We start from the raw sequence: 20,802 nt of genomic DNA on the forward strand, positions 1-20,802 counted from the left end.
TTTTCTAACTAAGAAAAACGTCCCAATTCCGTTTTGTTTCTTTTCTCAAATTGTATACTTTATCTTCGAAAAGCAGACAATATTTTAAGTGCCGATTTACGGTTAGGCTTTACAAAATAAATTAGGAAACTGCCCTTGAATGTAATTCGCAGCACTTTCGACTAGAAATCCTAGATTACACTCGACAAATCTTAAAAAGGAAGACTGTTCGTTGAGACCGAGAAGTTGAAACTTTATAAAGTCATTGTAGAAAATAGTCGATATTTACCGTACACGGTTCATGTATACAAAACGATAACTGCCTTTGACTAAAGCACGATTTTATTTACACATTCTTTGTTAAGTCACTAAACCTGTTAACAACTTCTTAGCAGGTTCCATTTAAAATATTAAAACAGCAAAGAGATTCAAGTATAATTTACTTCTCTTTATTTCATTCTTAACATAGATTTTTTTATGAGGGTTCGCAACAGCAGAGGTTATATCAACCCTCGGGGTGCCGGTGTTTTTGAAAAAAAAAGCCCATTTGTAAGAATGTCGGGTTCGAATCCAGCGGCCCTTCATTCGAACCCGGGACCTTCACCTTACAGTGATGAGCGCCGTGTCAACGCCTAAACCGTTGCGGCCACCGACTCCCCCTAAAATCGATTTCTCTTTAATAGTACTCAAATAAATTCCATATGAATGGGCAAGAGTTATACAAGCAGATACGATTCCCTGTACTTATGTTAAGGAGAAACCTACAAATGTGCGACGGTAACGCCTATTTTTCTAAGGCTGCGCTAAAAGGATTTGCTTCCAGAGACAAACTCTTTATCTCTAAGTGATTTTTATGAGTTTCTCTTTATTTAAAATGAATCTTGTTTAAACGGAGAACCGCCGCGGAGAGGAAAATAAGTTAAAACTCTGTGAGAAAGTGGTCTCAGCCCATTTTTGTTGGTCTTACTCCTGTTGTTCCCATCCTCATTATAAAGTCTGGGTATAAATTGATTTCTGAAGAGAGAGTACGTTTTTTTAATGCCGCACAAATACCTTTACCTCTGTAATAATAATAATAGAACACTACAATTCAATTCCGTCCGTTTTGTTTGGGATAAGGGTCCCGGGTATGGAGTCGTCGACATCGGCTTCTAGTGTTTCAGGGTATGGAATCGTTTATAACGACTCCTAGTGTTTCCAGGACAAATATAATCTGAAGCTCTGTGTCAGTAAGGATGGATTCGAAGTAGGTTACTTGGCTATTGGTTCGAAGGATTTTGTGCTTAGTGATTTATTTGGAGTTTGGAACATTTAGTTAAGCCCATTGTTCAATTCCGCCTAGATTGGTTGAAATAGTGTACGAAAATGAGACGTTGTGTAGTGAAAGTTTCGATTTGACCTTTGAATATGCATCGTCGGTTCACATCTATTATTTTGAGTCAAGTATCATAAAAAGCTAAGTCTCTTTTTAACGTAAAGTTCCAAATAGTCTACAAGCAAGGAAAGAAGGAGATTTCAAATCCACATGCCCCTTCCTTCTCTATACAATGACATAAAGAAGAACGTAAGAATTACACTCTATCACGAAGAGTAAAGAGAGTAAGATGTGTATTATAGTGACAATAAAAGTACCGATGTATAGCGACATGTACCGATGGCGATACTCCTACAAGAAACACGAATCCGCCCGGGGAGGCGCCTCGACTGAAGGGGTATAAAACCTCTAGAAAGGTGCAGCCGGATCCGGGGGTAGGGGGCATGGAGGAGTGGCCATTTTATTGTTGTAGTACCTCGTTTGGTACGTCTCAGTGAGAGGAGTAATCCCAATGAACCCGAGACCCAGCGATGAGGCACCACTTCGTGATTTCTTTTTCTTTTCCTTTTTTCCTACGTTTCCTTTTCTCTTTTTCTGTGCCGGTGACCTAGGAGACACAGGCACATGTTCCTATGTTCTCATTCATGTTGTGCCTTTCGGAGAGTTGGTGGGGACTCCTTTCCATTTCCCAGCAACGGGAACGAAGCCTTCATCCTCCATCATATAAGGAGGAGTGGATGAATGAGTTGGGGGTGTTGACGGGTGGGCAAGGGATGGAGGGATATGGGTCTGGGGCAGAAGGACTTCCGGATTTCCATGAAGCAAATCTTCCGGGGGGGATTGGAAAGGTGTTGTGATGGGAGGGGGTTTGTCGGGCTGGTCGGGCCCGGAGTAGGCACTTTCACTCCATGAGAGTTCAATCCTCACCCTTTGTTGGTGATACCCCGGCCCATTCGGGTGCTTCTCCGATCTGCACGCAACCTGCGTGGCCTCAAGAGGGCCCGCCGCGATGCCCAGCTGGCAGTACTAGGCACCACAACTTTATACACGAGGCGATAGTACAGCCTCCCCGGTGGCTAGTCCGGGGTTTGGGTCCCTGTACTACTTCGTGGCCCGGGAGTGCCGTTAGCTAGTTTTCCTCCGATACCCTCCAGGACAGGTTTCACGGACACCCAAAGATACCGGGAAATTCTCCTCTCCGGAAGATAATTCTATGTTGTATGCGTAGTGTTTTGTGCACGGTATTTTGCATTTGTTACTTTCGGGTTCCGAGGCCCTTGGTCGCGTGCATCGGACCTATGTATCAGTGGTGCTGTGACAACAGGAGCCCTGAACATCCCCCGACGTGCAATACTGTATGAGGGTTTGGACATCCTCCGATGTGCAATGGTGTATGAGGGCCTGGACAGCGAGGGCTGCACACTATGTGCCCCGCCTTGTACCCACGTGTGAAGTGTGGCAGTGTTGTGTCGGTACTGGGGCGTCATTTCCAGTACGTGAGACCTTGAGTTCCCCTCAAGAACCTTCATAGGGGCGGTAGCGCTAGGGTGTATATAATTTCCTAATTTCGTGGTCCGCTTGACCAATTAAACATTACAATTAATTAAGGTTTTTCATCTCAACTAAAAACCTTAATTAATTTTGGTGTATATAATGTTAATGTGCTTTTGTCAGTGTAGGTGTATATGTGTGTGTTATGTATGTGAACGCAGTTTACCCTCATTCCCGGGAGGTGTTAATTTATAATTATTAAATGTATTTTTCTCGGCAATGCAGTAAACTCGCCTTTATGCATTTGAAAGTTGATCGAAAAAGGCTTTCTAAATACAAAATTAGTTCTCGTTGTGACAAAGGAGACCAGATCTTTGTTTATGACAATAGCCAACAATATTGGCTTTTGAAACACACATGAAACATAATTTAAATTCTAATTTAATTCAAGAGATCGATGGAAATAGTTAATTCAAATTATTCAATATAGCATGGTTTTAGCAATTGCCGTCATGTTTGTCTTATTAATTAGCATAGACTGATTACAATGTAACACCCCTGTTTTGCATACGACCGCCTCCCGATACTTTTTCATACTTTCACATTAAAATCGTATATTTTCTCCTTTGGCGAAGGAAAGAAAAATGATAAACCTTGGAATTATCCAAGGTATGTGGTTTATATGCTTCTTTCCTTTGTTTTACACCAAGGCATCATTACAATTTAAGACACGGAGATCCCTAGAACAAATTGTCGTATCTTGGCCAATTCCTAATACGAATTCAAATCTGACGATTTACAATAAAATGATGCAGCTTGGCGACCTGAATGTCCCTAATACATTTTTCAATTAACGATGAGCTTTGGTCGAGTATTGCACCCTAGAAACTCAATCGCATCCTCCCATTCATTTATTACTTCATGCTAAAATTCCATCTGTTCAAAAGGTACTGTCATGTAAAAAGGTATGTATCCTTCTCCTCCGTCCCCTAATCCGAAGCGGGAGTTCCGCAAGGCAGCATCCTCGGTCCATTTCGCTTTTATAGACTGCATACATTATTGCCAATCCCCATACTCTTCCAGGCCCTGTTGAAAATATCGGTTCAAGGAGTGGAGGATCAGACTCAACGAAACCAAATACCAAAAAATAACATTCACCCTCTGTCATATCACCTATCTTCCAATCTATAACTTTGTTCCTCTCCCACCAACAAGAAATGTCTTACTTGAAGCGATATAACCCTCTTAAAAAACATAATAATAGGTGGAAACTGTCAGTATAAATCAAACATCTCATTTAGACATCACAACTGCAACCAATCTGTATAAAATTGAATTCTGGGGTTCAACCAAGCGTTCAAAACATTCAAAAAATCACTCCAGTACAAAATACTTCAAACCATTGCTAACCATACTTCGTATCCAATCATATTAACACAGACCTTCAAATCCCATTTGTTCTCCGTACCGCTGGAAGTCGGTACTGACGATTCCATACCCTGGACCTTCATCCCAACCTACCTAGACGGAAATGAATTGTAGGGTTCAACTAAGCATACCAACTTCCAAAGAATCACTTCTATCCAAAATCATATGAACCACTGCCCAAGCTCTCCAGTCTGAATCCAACGTTACACCTTACAGAACATTAGATCCTATTTGTCCTCGAAAAACCTTTTCACCCTCAACCCTCATCCCAACCTATTTGAATGGAACTGAACTGAGCGGTTCAACCAAGCATGCAAAGATTCACTTCAATGCAAAACCATTCGAAGCACTGCCCAAGGCTCCCTACCTCGTAACCAACCTTACTATCCACATAGAGCTTGAAGTCCCATTTGTCCTCGAAACTGCTAGAAATTGATTTACACTAATTCCATACCCTAGAACTTCGTCCAATTCTACTCCAACAATCAGCAGTGAAAATTTAACAAACAAAGACCTTTTTTCTTAAACATCACCTCGATATTTATTGGTTTTGTTTTTGTTACAGGAAGCGCACAATATGGTGAGGGAAGCCAACATAAGACAGGCCGTGGCGGAAAAATCTCTCAAAGAAACTCTAATGCAAGTCGACGTGCTGTCAGCAGAAGTCATCGCTTTGAAATCGTTGGTCCTGACGTCCACGCCGAGTTGTCCCAATCCTCACTTGCATCCACAAATATGCAAGGACGAAGGTAGAGTCTGATGTAAATGGAAAATATTTTGAAAAACATGTAAAATTCTACAATGATAATGATTTTCTTAATTACTCTGGGTAGAAAGATAATCGATGAACTGTTTGGTAGTTTGATCAATATTGTTCTTCTCCGGTCCGCCTTCCCTCGCTATTGTCCTAAAACTTGGGTGACGTTTCCACACAACTCCGCTGTATATGGACGAAGATATTAACAACGTTATTTAGAAAAAAATGTCAATACTTAACTAACATTTATTGAGTTTGAAAGAGGGTCAAAGGCGCGCGCCTCACACACACTCGCGGGGTTTTTCCTTTCCAATATTTTCTTCTGGCAGGAAAGTAGAAAACAGGGTGAATGTAAAAGATGGACATTAACAAACAAAAAACCATTCATTTTGCTTCATTTCCACCCGGAAAATATCCTGTTATCTATATTATGAGCTAATTATATTCTTATCCTGAGAAAACAATAATCTCTTCATCAAAAGAATATGTAATAAAACATGCAATATTTGTCGTTTGTTAGATGTCAACTTAGCTTTTCCTATTAATGCCTTAATTTTATTAATGCTTTCTTTCGTTTTTGTAGCTTCTCGCTTTTCGTGATTTGATGTTTTGGATCAGGGCCAAACATCGAGCGAATTCCCCTCTTATGTTTTCCTATAATTTATTGAGAAAACTATAGCTGTTTCATCAGTTAATGATCGCACTTTTTCGTAACGCTTCAAACGACTTATTTTCCGTTCTAAAGGCCTTCTTCCGTGTTCATTAATTCTTTACACGACTAAGTCTAGTACATTCAATGCAACTAATATTTGTTTAACCTCTTTTTTCCCCTTTAACCTGTTCTCATGGCATACTGCGACTCAAGCCTTTGCGGTCAGAAGTTTCGGATAAAAATGATTCAAAATGATCGGAAACGACATTGGTACATCATTCAAATCCATACGACGAAAAGAAAATTTAACAATTTTTTTAAAATATTTATTTGTAGCCTATACATCTCTTTCAGCTTATACAAATTTGTATATATTATACAAACACTAATGCCAGCGCTGCACCTGGAGTACAGATGCCATGTGAAAGCAGACGGTGTTTGATTTAGGCGACCTGGCGGGTTCTCGGGTTGGGAATATGTAAAGAGGGCTCGAGTAGGGTTAGGGATGGATCGAAAGGTTGGTGTGAAATTTTAGAATCGGGAACGAATCATTTCATTGACAAAAAGAATGTTGAGGTCATTGTGGATAGTGAGGTTAGTGCCGTAGTAAGGAGCGTTAACGATTTTTCTGCGGACTTTTGATTGGAACATTGGATGCGCTGGATGATTGATTTGGCAGTACCGCACAGTTCCATCCGTATGTCCAAAGTGGTAACAGTAAAGTCTTTTGTAAAGTTAGTTTAGTGTTGACGGTGAAGACGGATTTCGATCCTAGAAGTCTTCGTAATTGTACAAGACTTCAGTTAAGTTGTTAGCTTTTAAGTTTTGTGTGGGGATTCCACGTCAGTCTGTTGTCTAGGGTATAGTTGTAAATATTTGACTTGACTGGAAGTCGTTATCTCTTTTTTGTTTATGATATGCTCGATTTGGATATTGGAGGTATATAAGGTAGCTTGGATAGTATTCCAGTTAGAGGACAAAATCGCGGTAACGTCCGCGTAGGTGATGATGATAAAGGGTGGGACCAAAAATGCTCCCACGTCGAACGCCGGCTTTGTTTCGGCCTGATAACAAATATTTTTCTTTAATTGTCAAAAACAATACATGTAAATTATGTATTCATGACATAAACGCGAACAAAGTACGTATTAAGTAAGTATTAAAGCTTGCTTTCACAAAATGACAATTTAAAAAAATCGTACCGATATAATTGAAAAGCCTTTTTAATGGAAAATCCTTCATAAATATTTGATATAATCTAATCAGTTTTTGTTTCGAATGTCCTCACCAGTTAACTCAAAACGAGCTAAAATTGATGGATTTTAACATTAAATTACAATGGGTTAAAAGTGCTTTTGAACTTTTTGAGAAAACCTGAAAGTAAGTCAGTTAACGAACTTTTGTAGCGAAAGTAAAAGTACAAAGTCGTTTGAATTTTAGTAAGCGCAGTGAAATTTAGAAAGAACTCCATTAATTCAATTAGAGCTTTCACCCTTTAAACCCCGCTCATCTATGATCTTAAAGAAAACAACGTTTTAGTTTCCTGTCATTATATGAAAAACGAAAAAAAATATTTAAAAAACGTATAATTTTTTAATTAAATAGCAGATTTATTTCGGTATAAGCCGTCAACTTCGACTTGTAGATTAAAGAGTTAATCCTGAGTTGCATATTATCCAAGCAATGCACCTAGTAAAATGTTGACCTTTTAAAAACTGTTCTGGTCCCATAAAAAGGAATTCTGTGAGTACTTGGGCAGATACGTAGATGTCGTTTTAATGATTCAGCAGGCGAAGGAACAAAATGGGGGAAATGAACGGTGCCTTGTGTGAAATATACCGCTACTAGACACTGGCTGAAGGAAAATTGCTCTAATCTTTTTTTTTTTTTTTTTTCAAAATAACTAAATTATAAACCAATGAATTTTAATTTAGAACCATTTCTAGGTTACATCTAATTTTTTTAAATCAACCTTTTCACATTTGTTCATAAAGATCGGTAATCTCCATGCAAATCGGTTTTTACTCGACTTCCTTCGACTTCAGTCATACGTCACTTACATTTTCACCCAAAATTATATCATTCACACAATACTATGTATTGTATGAGATTTTAGACATTATGAAACTGGATAATAAAGTAGGAACAAACTGCGAATCCTAATAGGATTCTTAACAAAACACTGCAAGCTAAATGGACACTTAAAGAAGATTGGATTAAAGAAGGATTAAAGGATTAAGATTAAAGAAGAAATAATCCAAGACGGCACATGCAGATTCTGCAAAGAGGCAGAGGAGACACCAACCCATCTATTAACAAACTGCGGTGCTACACTTGCCCGCAGGAGGAAGTGTTTTGGGATGTCTAATGTGACCAAAGAAGAGTTTCAACCACTGAAACCGGGCCTATTAATCAAGTTTCTTGATGCAATAGGACTCACCGATGTGCTTTAGGCAGTGAACGGGCGATACAATAGTTCTTAAAGTGCGCAGTATATTACACCCCGAATATTACATATACACCTACAACTGGATTATATAGTACACTACGGTTTAAGTATAAACTCAAAAAACGTCAGTGAATGCATCCAGCATCTCCAAACCTTAGGGAAACGTAATAACCTAATGACATCTTGGGTGCCAGGAGACAAAGGAAGTTTACAGCCAAACTCCAGGAGGCTCTGCAAGACCATCCACAGGGTGTCCTTTTTAGATGGACCAGCTGAATTTCTATTGAACCAATGACGCTATAAAAAAGTTTTTAATATTTTTTTTTCTAGTTTCAAATTTTGACCTCTTTTTGGAGAAAAATTATACAGGGTATCTCAGGCCCAGTTCAACTTCGAAATTTCCAACACAACCCTACACATAATATTAAAGGATTTTTACGTTGAAAACAATGTGTGGTGATTAGTGANAATAAAGATCGAAACGTTGGCACGATAAAGAAAATGTTTTTCTGAAACCTACATCACACCAGACCGCATCTCACGATTTCTAAATAAATAAATGTTGAAAACAATGGTACCATCGATTTTTATATTGGTCCAAAACTGACAAATGTATGGCAAAAAGTTTGAAAAAAACCAGCCATTTGGTTTGCTATTTATTAATCACATTTCATGTACGAATTGCCTGCCTTGCGTAAAGATGCAAAGATTTGCTCTTTTTAACCACTCTTCACCGGTGCTCAGAGCGATAGAGTCAGGGGAGATGGATTGTCAAGAATTTTCTATCCTTTGCAGCAGTTCTTCAACTTGCTGGGTTATGATGGGCGTAGACAGTGTTTTTTAAATGGCTTCACAGAAAAGACCAACAAATCGGGCCATGACGTCCTATCCACCCATCGCCGAAATGACGATTCAATAACGTCTCACCTGCAAAGCATTGTGTGCGGGGCATCCATCAAGCTGGAGAATCATTCTTTGTCGGCAGAGGAACATCATCTAATAGTGTTGGTAAAACCTCCCTTTAGGTAAAGGGCAGATTCTTCATTTTACTTTCGTTAGCCAGTTTATCACCCTTCTCGTTGTTCTGTTTTCCCTCGTACACAAACAAGGTTTTATTTTCCTCAATGTATTGTTCAGCCTTGTTTCTCCTGCTCCGTATGCCTCCGTATTCTGTTGTTGAGGTGAGAATGTAGCTTAACATTTTTCTATTTCAAGTAAGGACGCAAGGTAGTAAAAACTATTACAAATTTACAATTTATCTGGTTTGTTTTATTGATAGTTTAAATTTGAGCTAGTTATAATAACATGTTCGGCCAACTTGGCAATAACTGCACTCACCTTTTACAAAGTTTAATTTTAAACCTAAATGCAGTTTATTTTAATACATTCAAGATGTAATTATTTCCTTGAACGTATTGTATTATCTAACAATTATTTCATGTTTAACCTTTTAACACGGGTGTACAGACATTGACCGATGTGGGCATGAAGTTTGTCAAAGGTTGATAGGAAAAAAAAGAATCGAGCTAAATCGGACATGAGATGTATCCGCAAATTATTAAACATCTGTCGAGACATTAATGATCTTCTCTTCATCTTCATAAATCGTAAATGTCTACTGACTCGTAATTGTTTTAACCAGCTGTGTGCTGGAGGTCACACACGGTCTTCAAATTTATGTTGTGCCCTATAACACTCGCATAATTCAATAATCATTATATAATCCAAATAAATAGGATACCTCCCTACTTATGACATGTAAAAATAGTTGAGGTTTAGTTTAAAAAGTCATCATTTTATTTCGTTTCTGTAACAGAAAATTTGTTTCGAGTTGATTTGTAATTTCTCTATATTGAAGCGGATCGTTTTGGATTTAAAAGGCCTGGGAGGTGGGAAAAGTCTGAAAGAGTTTCTTTAAATCAACGTCCGTTCGCCTTAGTCGTTGAAGTGGAAGGGGAAGATTCTTTTGAAATACGATCAAGAGAGGGCCAGCAATTTAAAGACCAGCACGTTTCGTCCGTGACTGCCACTCTTCACGCTCGCGTTCCTAACATATTTATTTCTCCATGGGCTGTAATATAGTCAGTGTTCTCAACACTTCACCCCTGCCTATACAGATGTAAGCCGGTCTCCGTCTTACAATTTTAGAAAATTTAAACTGGCCACGGATCAAGCGGCGTTGAAATGGATGTTGAGCTTAAGGGATCCATTTTCACGATTGACAAGACCCCAAGACCTCAATAATTCGAGTATGAGGTAGAACATGAGCCAGGGCGGAAACGCACCAACGCAGATGCATTAAGTAGAGGAGTAGGACAAGTTATCAAAATACAGAAACCGTCGTCAGTAAAATAATCTGGGAAGAACGGAAAAAAGATTAGTGGTGTCGAAGATTAGCCGACAATGTGGCAGAAGGTATTATCGATGCAAAGGGGCATTTATACCAATGCGCCGACTTAGAGGATCCAACGACATGGAGACTGGCGATCCCGGAATGTTTGAGGAAAATAGTGTCACAGTTCTCCCTGGGCAGAACACCCAGGCAAAGATAGAACAACGATGCTCGTAAGAGGTTCATATTATTGGCCTACATTGATAAAAGACACGGAGGAATTCGTGAAAGGCTGTATTTCCTGTCAAAAAAGAAAATTTCCGATAGCGTGGAAAGTTCCGCTAGAGGCATCCTTTTCCACTCAGAGCCGTTTGGGCAGGTTTCGATGGATATTCAAGGACCTTTACCTAGAAGTAAGAGCGGATTCCGGTACCTATCCGATTCCTACGGATCCCAGTAATCGACAATTTTACTCGTTATGCAGAGGGTATACCCCTTAGGGAGCAGACTGCACAGCAAACCGCAAAAGCGGTGTGGAAGCTATTGTGCTTCGTCATAGTGCCGAAACGATTGCTAACGGTTCAAGGTCGCAATTTTGTTTCGGGTGTCTTGAAGGAAGTTTGCCGTGTATTGGGTATGAATAAATTGCAAACTACGCCCTATCATCCCGAAGGAAATGGTATGATAGAGAGGCTTCATAGGACCCTTACGGATTCCATAGCTCACTTCGTTCGACGAGATGGGAAAAATTTGGATAGAAGGGTGTCGTACGCTTTTACGGCCTATCGAGCGCAACTACACTCATCGACTGGATAATCTACAGACTATCTCCTCTATGGGAGAGAAGTGACCACTCCTTCAGAGAGCCTGGTAAGACCTGCAACAGACGAGGGAGAGAACCCCCGTTTGAAGGGTTACACATAAGACTAGAGAGGCCTATAAAGAGGCTCGGGAACGCATGGAACGGACTTGGAGAAACAAATTATCCATATTATTTTTAGAATAATAAGATGGATAGTTTAATTATTTTTCTTCCCTCCAAGGGGCAATTTTTTTTACTCTAAGGGACCAAACATTATTATTATTCAGGGGTCAAATATTTTTTGAGCTAGCTTCGCCAAAAATTGCAATGCCTTTCTTACTTAATTCCAGTTATGTAGTATGTGCATAAATTACTACTACTACTATATGTCTTTATTGTTTAATATATATATACAAAGTTTACAGATCGGCATTATATATTACAAAGCAAAAAAGACATTCCTCATGGTTTAAAACCGTCTGAGGGATAAATAAACGATATAAAAACCATCCTCTGGGTATGAANCACATCGAAATATACTAGACACATGACCCAGAAAGTCCGCAATAAAATATTAAATATTTTGTTGTATTTTGACTCTGTGAAAAGCTAAAAGTTAATGTCAACAATTGTTAATTGATAAAAAAAAAGATGCCAAATTTAGATTTTTTACTGCTTTTTTGCTACTTTTTTCTTCTTTCGATTCCTAATGCCATTCTTGTATTACATACAGACGATAATTACGAACAATTTTAAATTACAAACATATTTCATATTCAGAGGATGGTTTTTATATCGTTTATTTATGCATATACTACATAACTGGAATTAAGTAAGAAAGGCATTGCAATTTTTTGGCGACGCTAGCTCAAAAATTATTTGACCCCTGAATAATAATAATATTTGGTCTATTGGAGTAAAATATTTTTCGATGTATTAACATCCCTTCAACCTGAACAAGCCATTTGAAAAAAAAAAAGCTTTCTTAGATTAGTTCAAAGTTCGAGTCCTATTTTGCTGACAAGTATTTCCGAATTAAGCAAGAAGACTCCTATTCGGAATTCAAACTGGAGCGCCATAAGGCAGTGGCGCACTTCACGGTAATAAACGAGTAAAATACCACGACAACTTTTGCTTACGATCGTGTACTCAACCCTTCAATTTCCCGAAACCATAAATGGTCATCAAAGTAGGGAAAAGAGGTGAATGAAGAAAATTTGTACGAGTGGTCTTCAACAATCGGAAAATTAATACCAGTCCGCCTCAACGGTCTTGAAATCCTACGCCAACGAGGTACCTTTGTATAATGATGATGGTGATGAAGTCTTTTGACATATAGTCATCAGAGCCAGTGAGTACGTTATCAACAGTTAGTTCCTGGAGTGGAAGAGGGTTTATGGCATCCAGCTCTGTGCCAGGAAGATGAACCGGAGAGTCGTTGAAATGGGATTGGTTGAGATAAAGTCGAAGTCACGATAGCTCAAGTGGTAGAGCAGCGGCTGATTGAGCCGAAGGTCGTGGGTTCGAATCCCGCTCGTGACACTGACTTTTTTATCTCAACCAATGCCTTCCATAACTATTAATCTCTTGATTTGTATTGAATGTTTCCGTATTTAATTAAATAAATAAATGAGCCTTGGAAACGGTTATAAACAGTTTCGGTGTGTATGTATAACAATGCTTTGATCAAATTTATCTGTTTGTACAGGAGGAATCTTCAAGAGGCATCGACGATCTCCGTCCCATTTCAACTTGAAATACGGCCGGGAAAATTCTCCTCCTGAGTCGCCGGTTAAGGAGAACAAACTGTCTTTAGAATCCGCCGATCCGAAAGAAACTGCATTGGAGGTAATTCATGTTTCTTTTACATTTTAGAGTTTTCGGAATTAAAGGGACTGCATAGATTTTAAATTTAGTGCGACTTTGTTTAACCCAATTTGACGGAATGTAGTATTAATTGAACTAACCACATGCTGGGATACAATAGCTCTTAAAGGACGCAGTATACTACACCGAGAATATTACATTACATTATTACAACCACATGCTAAAAGACACCCTGGTAGTTGTAAAAGTGACGCAAGATAAATTGAAAATAGCTTTCCCTTTATAAAACAATAAAAACACATCTAGCATTCCGAAACAGTATTTTGAACCCTTGACATTTTATGTAGGATGTTGAAAGAAGTTTAAAGTTAGGACTTAACTATCTAACTAGTTGCATCGTTAGAAACGTACAAGGAGAAGTTCAACGATTTTAATTAAACTTTTGTGGGCGCTAATAGGTTGAAAAATATTATACAAGCGTGCGAGAGGGACAAAAAACATTAATATTTCACTAACACTCTCAGCACGACGCGAAACAACGACACATCTACACAGAAAACACTTTGAGTGAGTGCAAATACTTTGATTAAACCTAAAATTTCTATATTGTGTATATCTTTGTATAAATCCATATTCATATCTTATATGCATTTGTATAATTTAAACAATGTTTATAAATCACAGGCCCCGAAGATGAACGCAATACAGATTGAAACGTTGGCACGATAAAGAAACTGTTTTTCTAAACCTACACCACACCAGACCGCATCTCCCGATCTCTAAATAATCGTTATTACAACCATTGGAAAGTAGAATATTTCTTTTTCCATGCTATATCAACAACCTTTGGTTTCAATATCAATATATTNAGGCTAATCGTACGAGTAAGGCAAGGATATTTGAGGATTGTGGTTATTATACTATTTAAAGAATTGCTGATTAAGATGATGGGCCGCCGTCTGGACCCGCCAGACTTTGCTGACGTGTTGGTCTGAGGGGCGTTTGGTTACTCCATAACTCCGATTTCACTTAAACTCGAAAAACTTCTTTGATTTGTATGTACTTTGGTTGGTACAACGATTTACTAAATATATAAACGTTCTAAAATTTTATACCGTTAGGATAGTATAATAAATTAATCATTAAATTTGTTTTCCCGCAATTTAACGGTCCACATATTAAACATCCCACGCTATCTGGAAAAAGTACACCATGCTTCGAAATCGTTCCTATCTTAGATTTGCCTTCTCCACCTTCTAATCCCAGAGTAACTTGTTTCTTTATTAAACGCATCTTTTAGTCTAGATAAAACGCAAACAATAAACCTTTTTATACTTTTCTGATGATATATTGTTTTTCTTTTCTTATAAGTCATTTAAATTTGGGTTCTTAGTGATTTCCTATAGGACGGTTCGAAAGTATAGAACAAAAACATCATTTTCAACAAACCGTTATTAACAAAATACGATCAGTTTTTGCACATGAATATATACACTAAAAGATCTCTTACGTGACGTCATCTGAGTCGTAGGACGCCTGCAAGTAACATAAACGTACAAGTCTAAAGTTATAAGTTTGGAACACCAAAGTCCGTTTTGAAAAAAGATTTATTTGCTTTAAAACATACAGAGAATACAGAGAAGATTACAGAACAGAAAAGGCGAGAGATTCGTCAGAAGATGTACGTCCGAAGAACGGGGAGGAATACGCGCTGTTTAAGATAAGCGCCGGGTTTATATGAAGTCGTAATGCAGAGTCAGCTGGGGCAGTTCCTTCAACTCTTAACTTAAGACATGCAAAACTATATTCGGTGGGGGTAATCGTCATGCAAGCTGTTACAAATTTCTCAATCGTCATTCTACTACCTGAGATTGAAGAATTCACACGTATTCCTAAGTTAATATATATTCATTGCACTACACGCTGGGATATACCATACTATAACCGATCATATTATTTGCAGCAAATTATCAAAAAATAATAATTTACAAAAGAATCCCAATAAACAACAGTAGGAGATGTCTTACGGACGGATAAATAATATGTCAATTAATGTGTTTGGTCTTACTTCTACAAATCGTATTTATCCTCTTAAAGTTACAAAAACACAACTTCAAGATCATAGGGATTTATTACTAATATCTAATGATCAGGGTACAACACACTACGTTTACATAAAAGATCTTGAAAAATTAGTTAGAAAACAATTAAGTGCATCGACTAGAAAATGCTTAGTGTGTAAAAGGTGTTTTACACATTACCTAGAATGTCACGGGGTCTTTGCCGCAGAAAAAATGGTGAAACATAAGATTTTTTGTGATAATAACGCTGAGAGCAGACTTACCATATAAAAAACCGTTCATAAAGTTTGAAAACATTGATCGATATGTTAAATTACCATATGTGGTTTATGCAGATTTCGAATCAATTCTCAAGCCGTTACATTCCAGTAGTCATTCAAATAAAAGTTCTTATACTAATGCATGGAACAAGCATGAACCCATGAGTTTTTGTGTTTTTTTGCAACAGTCGAACGATATTAAAACAATCCCGAATTCACTTCCAACTAGGCTTGTATATACTTAGAGGACCGAATGCCGCCGAAAAATTTGTCCAGTACATCGTAAGTCTAGCAAAAGAAATAAGATATATATATGAAAATTCAAATCTATCGATACATATATCATTGTCTGAAGAAGTGAATTTTTCAAAATGCTACAGTTTGTTATTTATGCGATAAACAATTTACGGCCTTCGATGAAAAAGTGTGGGACCACTGTCATTTAACATATCATTTTAAATATCATTCCTCACTCTGAGGAAAAATTTATTACTTTTAATAAACGGATTAATAACAGTTTTGTAGTAAGATTCCTTGATTCTTTCAAATTTTTACCTAGAAGTCTTTCGTCGCTTGCACAAAATTTACCATCCTTAAAGAACGGCACGCTATTTTTTAACGAGGATAATTTAATGTTGATTAGGAGAAAGGGTGTATTTCCTTACGAATATATAACGTCTTGGGAAAAGTTAGATGAAACATAGGGTTCACGGGGTCTGACAACCTCGCCACCTCCACCTCCCCTCCACAAACACCTCTCTCATGGAACGCACATAGGGCTCACGGGGTCTGACAACACCTCCACCTCCACCTCCCCTTACAAGCACCTCTCTCATGGAACGCACATAGGGCTCACGGGGTCTGACAACACCTCCACCCCCACCTGTGCCAGAACATATACATTTTGTCTACTCACGTGTCTAATATTTTTTGAACTAGTGTCCCCAAAAAAAAGTTTAATTGACCGTTCCCAAGCCTCTGATTATGTACTTTAAGTTCATATAAGGGTCGACACACGTACAATGTGATCCTCAAGTTATTACCAATATACAGTTGTTTTCAAAAATTATGATAGTATGCCAGTACTATTAATAATTATCATTTATGATTCTTTCCATAATTATTGTTTATTAAATTAAATTAACCAGATCTCTGTTTAAATGAAAACATATGGTTTATTTTCTAAGCGACATTTCGCATGGCCGAGCAATTGACTAGGGTACCGTTCACTTTATTATTGCCCTGTGCGCGATGCGTGAAGCCCTAATAAATTGAATTATAATAGTCAATTGCCAACACAGTCTTCAAACAATCCTAATCCTCAATCGGTTTAAGGTACATTAAAAGAGTATGTTAATTATGTTATATAAAGCGGTATGGAGAAAGGTTTGCTTGCATATTATATATACTATATATATATCGAAACGTTAGCACGATAAAGAAAATGTTTTTCTGAAACCTACATCACACCAGACCGCATCTCACGATTTCTGAATAATCATATATACATTTAGGTTCCTAAATTTAAAAAAGTGCCATGGGTAGAAAAATTCTATAAAATAAATGCAAGCTGTTCGAAAAATTGCATTAAGGTACAGCAAAAACTTTTTCGTCTTCAATTTAATAATAGCAATTTCATTTTGTACTTTAATTGTTAAAATTAAATGTATTTCTAATTTATTATTAGGAAATTAAGACCTATTGCAATTTATAACGTCTATAATCTAAAATTTATACAATTAAAATAATATACTAACAAGTAGTAGTAATAAACACTAAAAAGAAAATATATATGGTTCATCATATTTCTTAGTATTATGACAGAAATTATATACAATGAAGGTGTGTGTTGGCGTTGTAGTTCAAAATAAAAAAGATACAGAAAATATTGGGTTGATTAATGATGAAGTACACCGAAAATCAGCTTTTGATAAATAAAGGTTTATTCCGTCAATGCCAGTCACTTGATAAGACTTATGAGTAACAAGAAAACAAGAGGTAGGATTTAGCTATATCATTTTCTCAGTTAAATCTTTACATTGTTTAGTTGCAATATCTACAAACGTTCGATCGTGGATTCAAGGTAAGGCTGAAAATATATTTCCAGTTTTAAATCATCGAACTGTTATTCAACTTCTTGATAACTCGCTGATAAATATAATGTCTAAACAAACAATTTTATGCACATTTTTTTTATTTTCCATTTCTGTCATAAAGCTGTCTGTCTTAAATCGATTAAAATAATTGTTCATTCATAATTGCTAATTTCTTTTTAGGTCGACAATGTAGTCCATAAGGAATTTCTCGCGTGGAAAGAACAGCCCACATTAGATAAGACTGATACTTTCATAGCAAGGGTTTATCGTGAAGATATAAACTACTGCTTAGATTTTCGGAACGAAGAATTGGGAAAACAAGTGAGGGAGGCCGTCGAGACAGGCGAGATTTTTATCGAAGCCGTCGGCGACAAGGCGAAAACAAACTTCCCCAAGTAAGTCCTGTACTATTTATTATTCATCACAACGTGAAAAAAAACTTTGACGTCTAAAGTTTCTTTTTTTTTCAGAAAATGCGCTTTGCTGGAGACTGTTCGCCATTGCCAGTACAGACTGAGGCTGGGAAACAGCGACACTTGGCACTCGATATCGCACATGTGTCGCAACAGGGTAAGCAATGTAAAAGTGTTTTTTCTACCAAAAAAGGACAATTTAAACATTTTTAAACGTTTTCAAAGTACGATAGTTTTCTCATAATATGTGGCCTCTTGCACCTCGCCCTAAATAGATCTGTTGTGTCTCCCTACTGATAAAGCCTAATAGTCAGCTTTAAGCCAGAAACACACTTACCCGATGCTACGCCATGCGACGCTACCCGATGNTTAAAAATATATTATGTTAATTCAATCTTGTTGTTTTTATTTATTCTACCCCAATAAAACCCATGAAAGATGTAAAAGCATCGTAGCGCTAACTTCACGGAGTGGACAGCGCATGCGCATACATGCTGTAAACGGCGTTATTATGAAAAAAAATTAAAATTAAGAAAAACAACTACGATATTTACTAACTAGTATTTAAGTAGAAATCGAAAATGAAACCATATCAAAACATTTCGTCAACACCCTTATTTTTAATCAAAATTAACAATTCCGCAATGTGGTCGCCATTTCTCACACACTATCTGGCAACACCGCCACCCTCCTCCGACAAACACCTCTCGTTGAACGCATATAGAGCTCACCAGGTCTGACAACGTCGCCACCTCCACCTCCCCCCACCCACACACACCTCATGGAATGCACATAGGGCTCACGGAGTCTGGCAACACCTCCACCTCCCCCCACCACTAACACCTCTCTCAAGGAACACACAGGGCCCATGGGATCTGACAACACCTCCACCCCCACCCACACACACCTCATGGAATGCACATTGGGCTCACGGAGTCTGGCAACACCTCCACCTGCCCCCACCACTAACACCTCTCTCAAGGAACACACAGGGCCCATGGGATCTGACAAAACCTCCACCTCCACCTCCTCCTGCGGTAGAACATATACATTTTATCTACTAACAGTCAATGATCTAATACTTCTGAGAAGAAAGGCTGAGTCGATTGCACTGAAACCCCGATTCCTTGTATCCTCAAAATCATCATCATTATGTGGAGAATGGTTGCTCCTTGTGTATCGTAATTAAATGTAATCGATCCTAATTGAAGAGTGCAACTCTTTGGCTTTATTTATTTTATTTATTTATTTATTTACAGTCCAAACAGGTTAGGTACCCAAGCATAGGACAGTCAAGTAACACAACAAAACAATCGTTATATAAAATACTAAAAAAGGGTATAAATATAATAGCAGTAAAAATAACAGCAAAGAGGCACACTTTTAACAAAAAATCAATATTATGAATAGAATAATAAACAACACAACAAAAGTAATAAATAAACCCTCAATTACATTTTAGCGCACGTTTAATATTTTTTTTAAAGATCTGAAAGTGACGAGGAGAAGGGGTCCGTACTGATAGAGAGTTTATTTAAGTAATGCACAGCTGTAGAGATTGAAGACTGTAACCCGTATTTGGTCCTGTGCCGTGAAGTACCAAACAATTCATGGGTCCGTAGTTGACGCTGGGGAACCCTAAAGCCAATACAAGATAATATCTCCGGGGAATCAATAAAATTATTTAGGATCTTCCAAAGAAACACAACTGAAGCAAAAACTCTTCTATCCTCCAGAGAATCCAGGCCTACGAGAGCAAGTCTGGCTTCATAGGAGCAATGATGGTAGTTCCTGTGATTGCATAATTTGTAATACAGGTATTTCGTGGCCTTTCTCTGTACCCTTTCTATCATGTAAGACCCATCTAAAGAACTCGGCGACCAAACAACACTGGCATACTCTAGGTGACTGCGCACCAGAGATTGATAGAGTAATTTTATTGCAAAAGGGTTCTTAAAGTCAGCAGTTTGCCTGAGTACGAATCCTAAATTTTTAAAGGATTTATTTCTAATGGCATGGATATGGTCCCGAAAATCACAATTCTTATTAAAAATAACCCCGAGATCCGAGATAGTATCTACCTCGTCAATGTGATAACCTTCGATACTATAAACGAATTGGTCGTAATCGTGAATTATTTTTTTCTTGCTGAACTTCAAAATCTTACATTTATTTTCGTTTAATTTCAAATTATTACGCTTACACCAAAGCCAAAAGCGACTCAAGTCATTTTGCAAGAGAATACAATCATTCAACGATTCGACAGGGCGATAAATTTTCAAATCGTCTGCTAACAATGAAAATGAAGAATTAATGAGAGCAGAGTCGACGTCATTAAAAAATAAAAGGAATAAGATCGGACCAGAATGAGAGCCCTGAGGTACACCAGACCGTACGTGGACAGGTTTCGATAAGCCCTCACCAAATCTCACAACAAAAGACCTCTCAGACAAGAAGGAGTCTACCCATCCCAGAAGGGGTTGGCCCACACCTAGTTTCTTGAGTTTTCTGACCAGAATGAGACGATCCACACTATCAAAAGCCTTTGATAAATCCGTATATACCGAGTGAACACATTTACCGAGCTCTAGATTATTTAAAATGTATTCTTTATAGAGAACAAGGTTCGTAATACAGGAGCGTCCTTTCATGAACCCATGCTGCTGTTTCAGAATAACATGCTTAAACGAGGAGCACAAAGCATCAGCAATAATGGAATCCATGATTTTCGGAATAATCGAACATTTGTTGATAGAGCGATAAATTTATATTAGTTTTGTGCACCGAGCGTGTGTTGGGAGTGAATGTACTTATTGGCGTAAATATGCAGTGCGAAAGGGCTGATGGCGGAATGTTGAGTACCTCATATGATCTTTAATTACGTTAGTTACATAATTTGTGTAATGGGTAATGTAGGAAA

At 37.8% G+C, this 20,802-nt stretch overlaps 1 protein-coding gene across 1 annotated transcript in view; it reads left to right on the forward strand.

The window, feature by feature from the left end:
- Positions 1 to 18,141, forward strand: part of LOC106665425 (guanine nucleotide exchange factor for Rab-3A-like) — a 56,881-nt gene extending 38,740 nt beyond the window's left edge. The window contains exons 3-6 of the mRNA XM_024229757.1: positions 4,779 to 4,962; positions 12,914 to 13,053; positions 17,650 to 17,864; positions 17,940 to 18,141. Of these exons, the coding sequence (XP_024085525.1) occupies positions 4,779 to 4,962; positions 12,914 to 13,053; positions 17,650 to 17,864; positions 17,940 to 18,126 (726 nt within the window). The 3' untranslated portion in view covers positions 18,127 to 18,141. The remainder of the gene's footprint in view (positions 1 to 4,778; positions 4,963 to 12,913; positions 13,054 to 17,649; positions 17,865 to 17,939) is intronic.
- Positions 18,142 to 20,802: the final 2,661 nt, after the last annotated feature.

The sequence above is a fragment of the Cimex lectularius genome, unplaced genomic scaffold (assembly GCF_000648675.2).
Source record: "Cimex lectularius strain Harlan isolate CLEC.00 unplaced genomic scaffold, Clec_2.1 scaffold41, whole genome shotgun sequence".
Lineage (NCBI taxonomy): Eukaryota > Metazoa > Arthropoda > Insecta > Hemiptera > Cimicidae > Cimex > Cimex lectularius.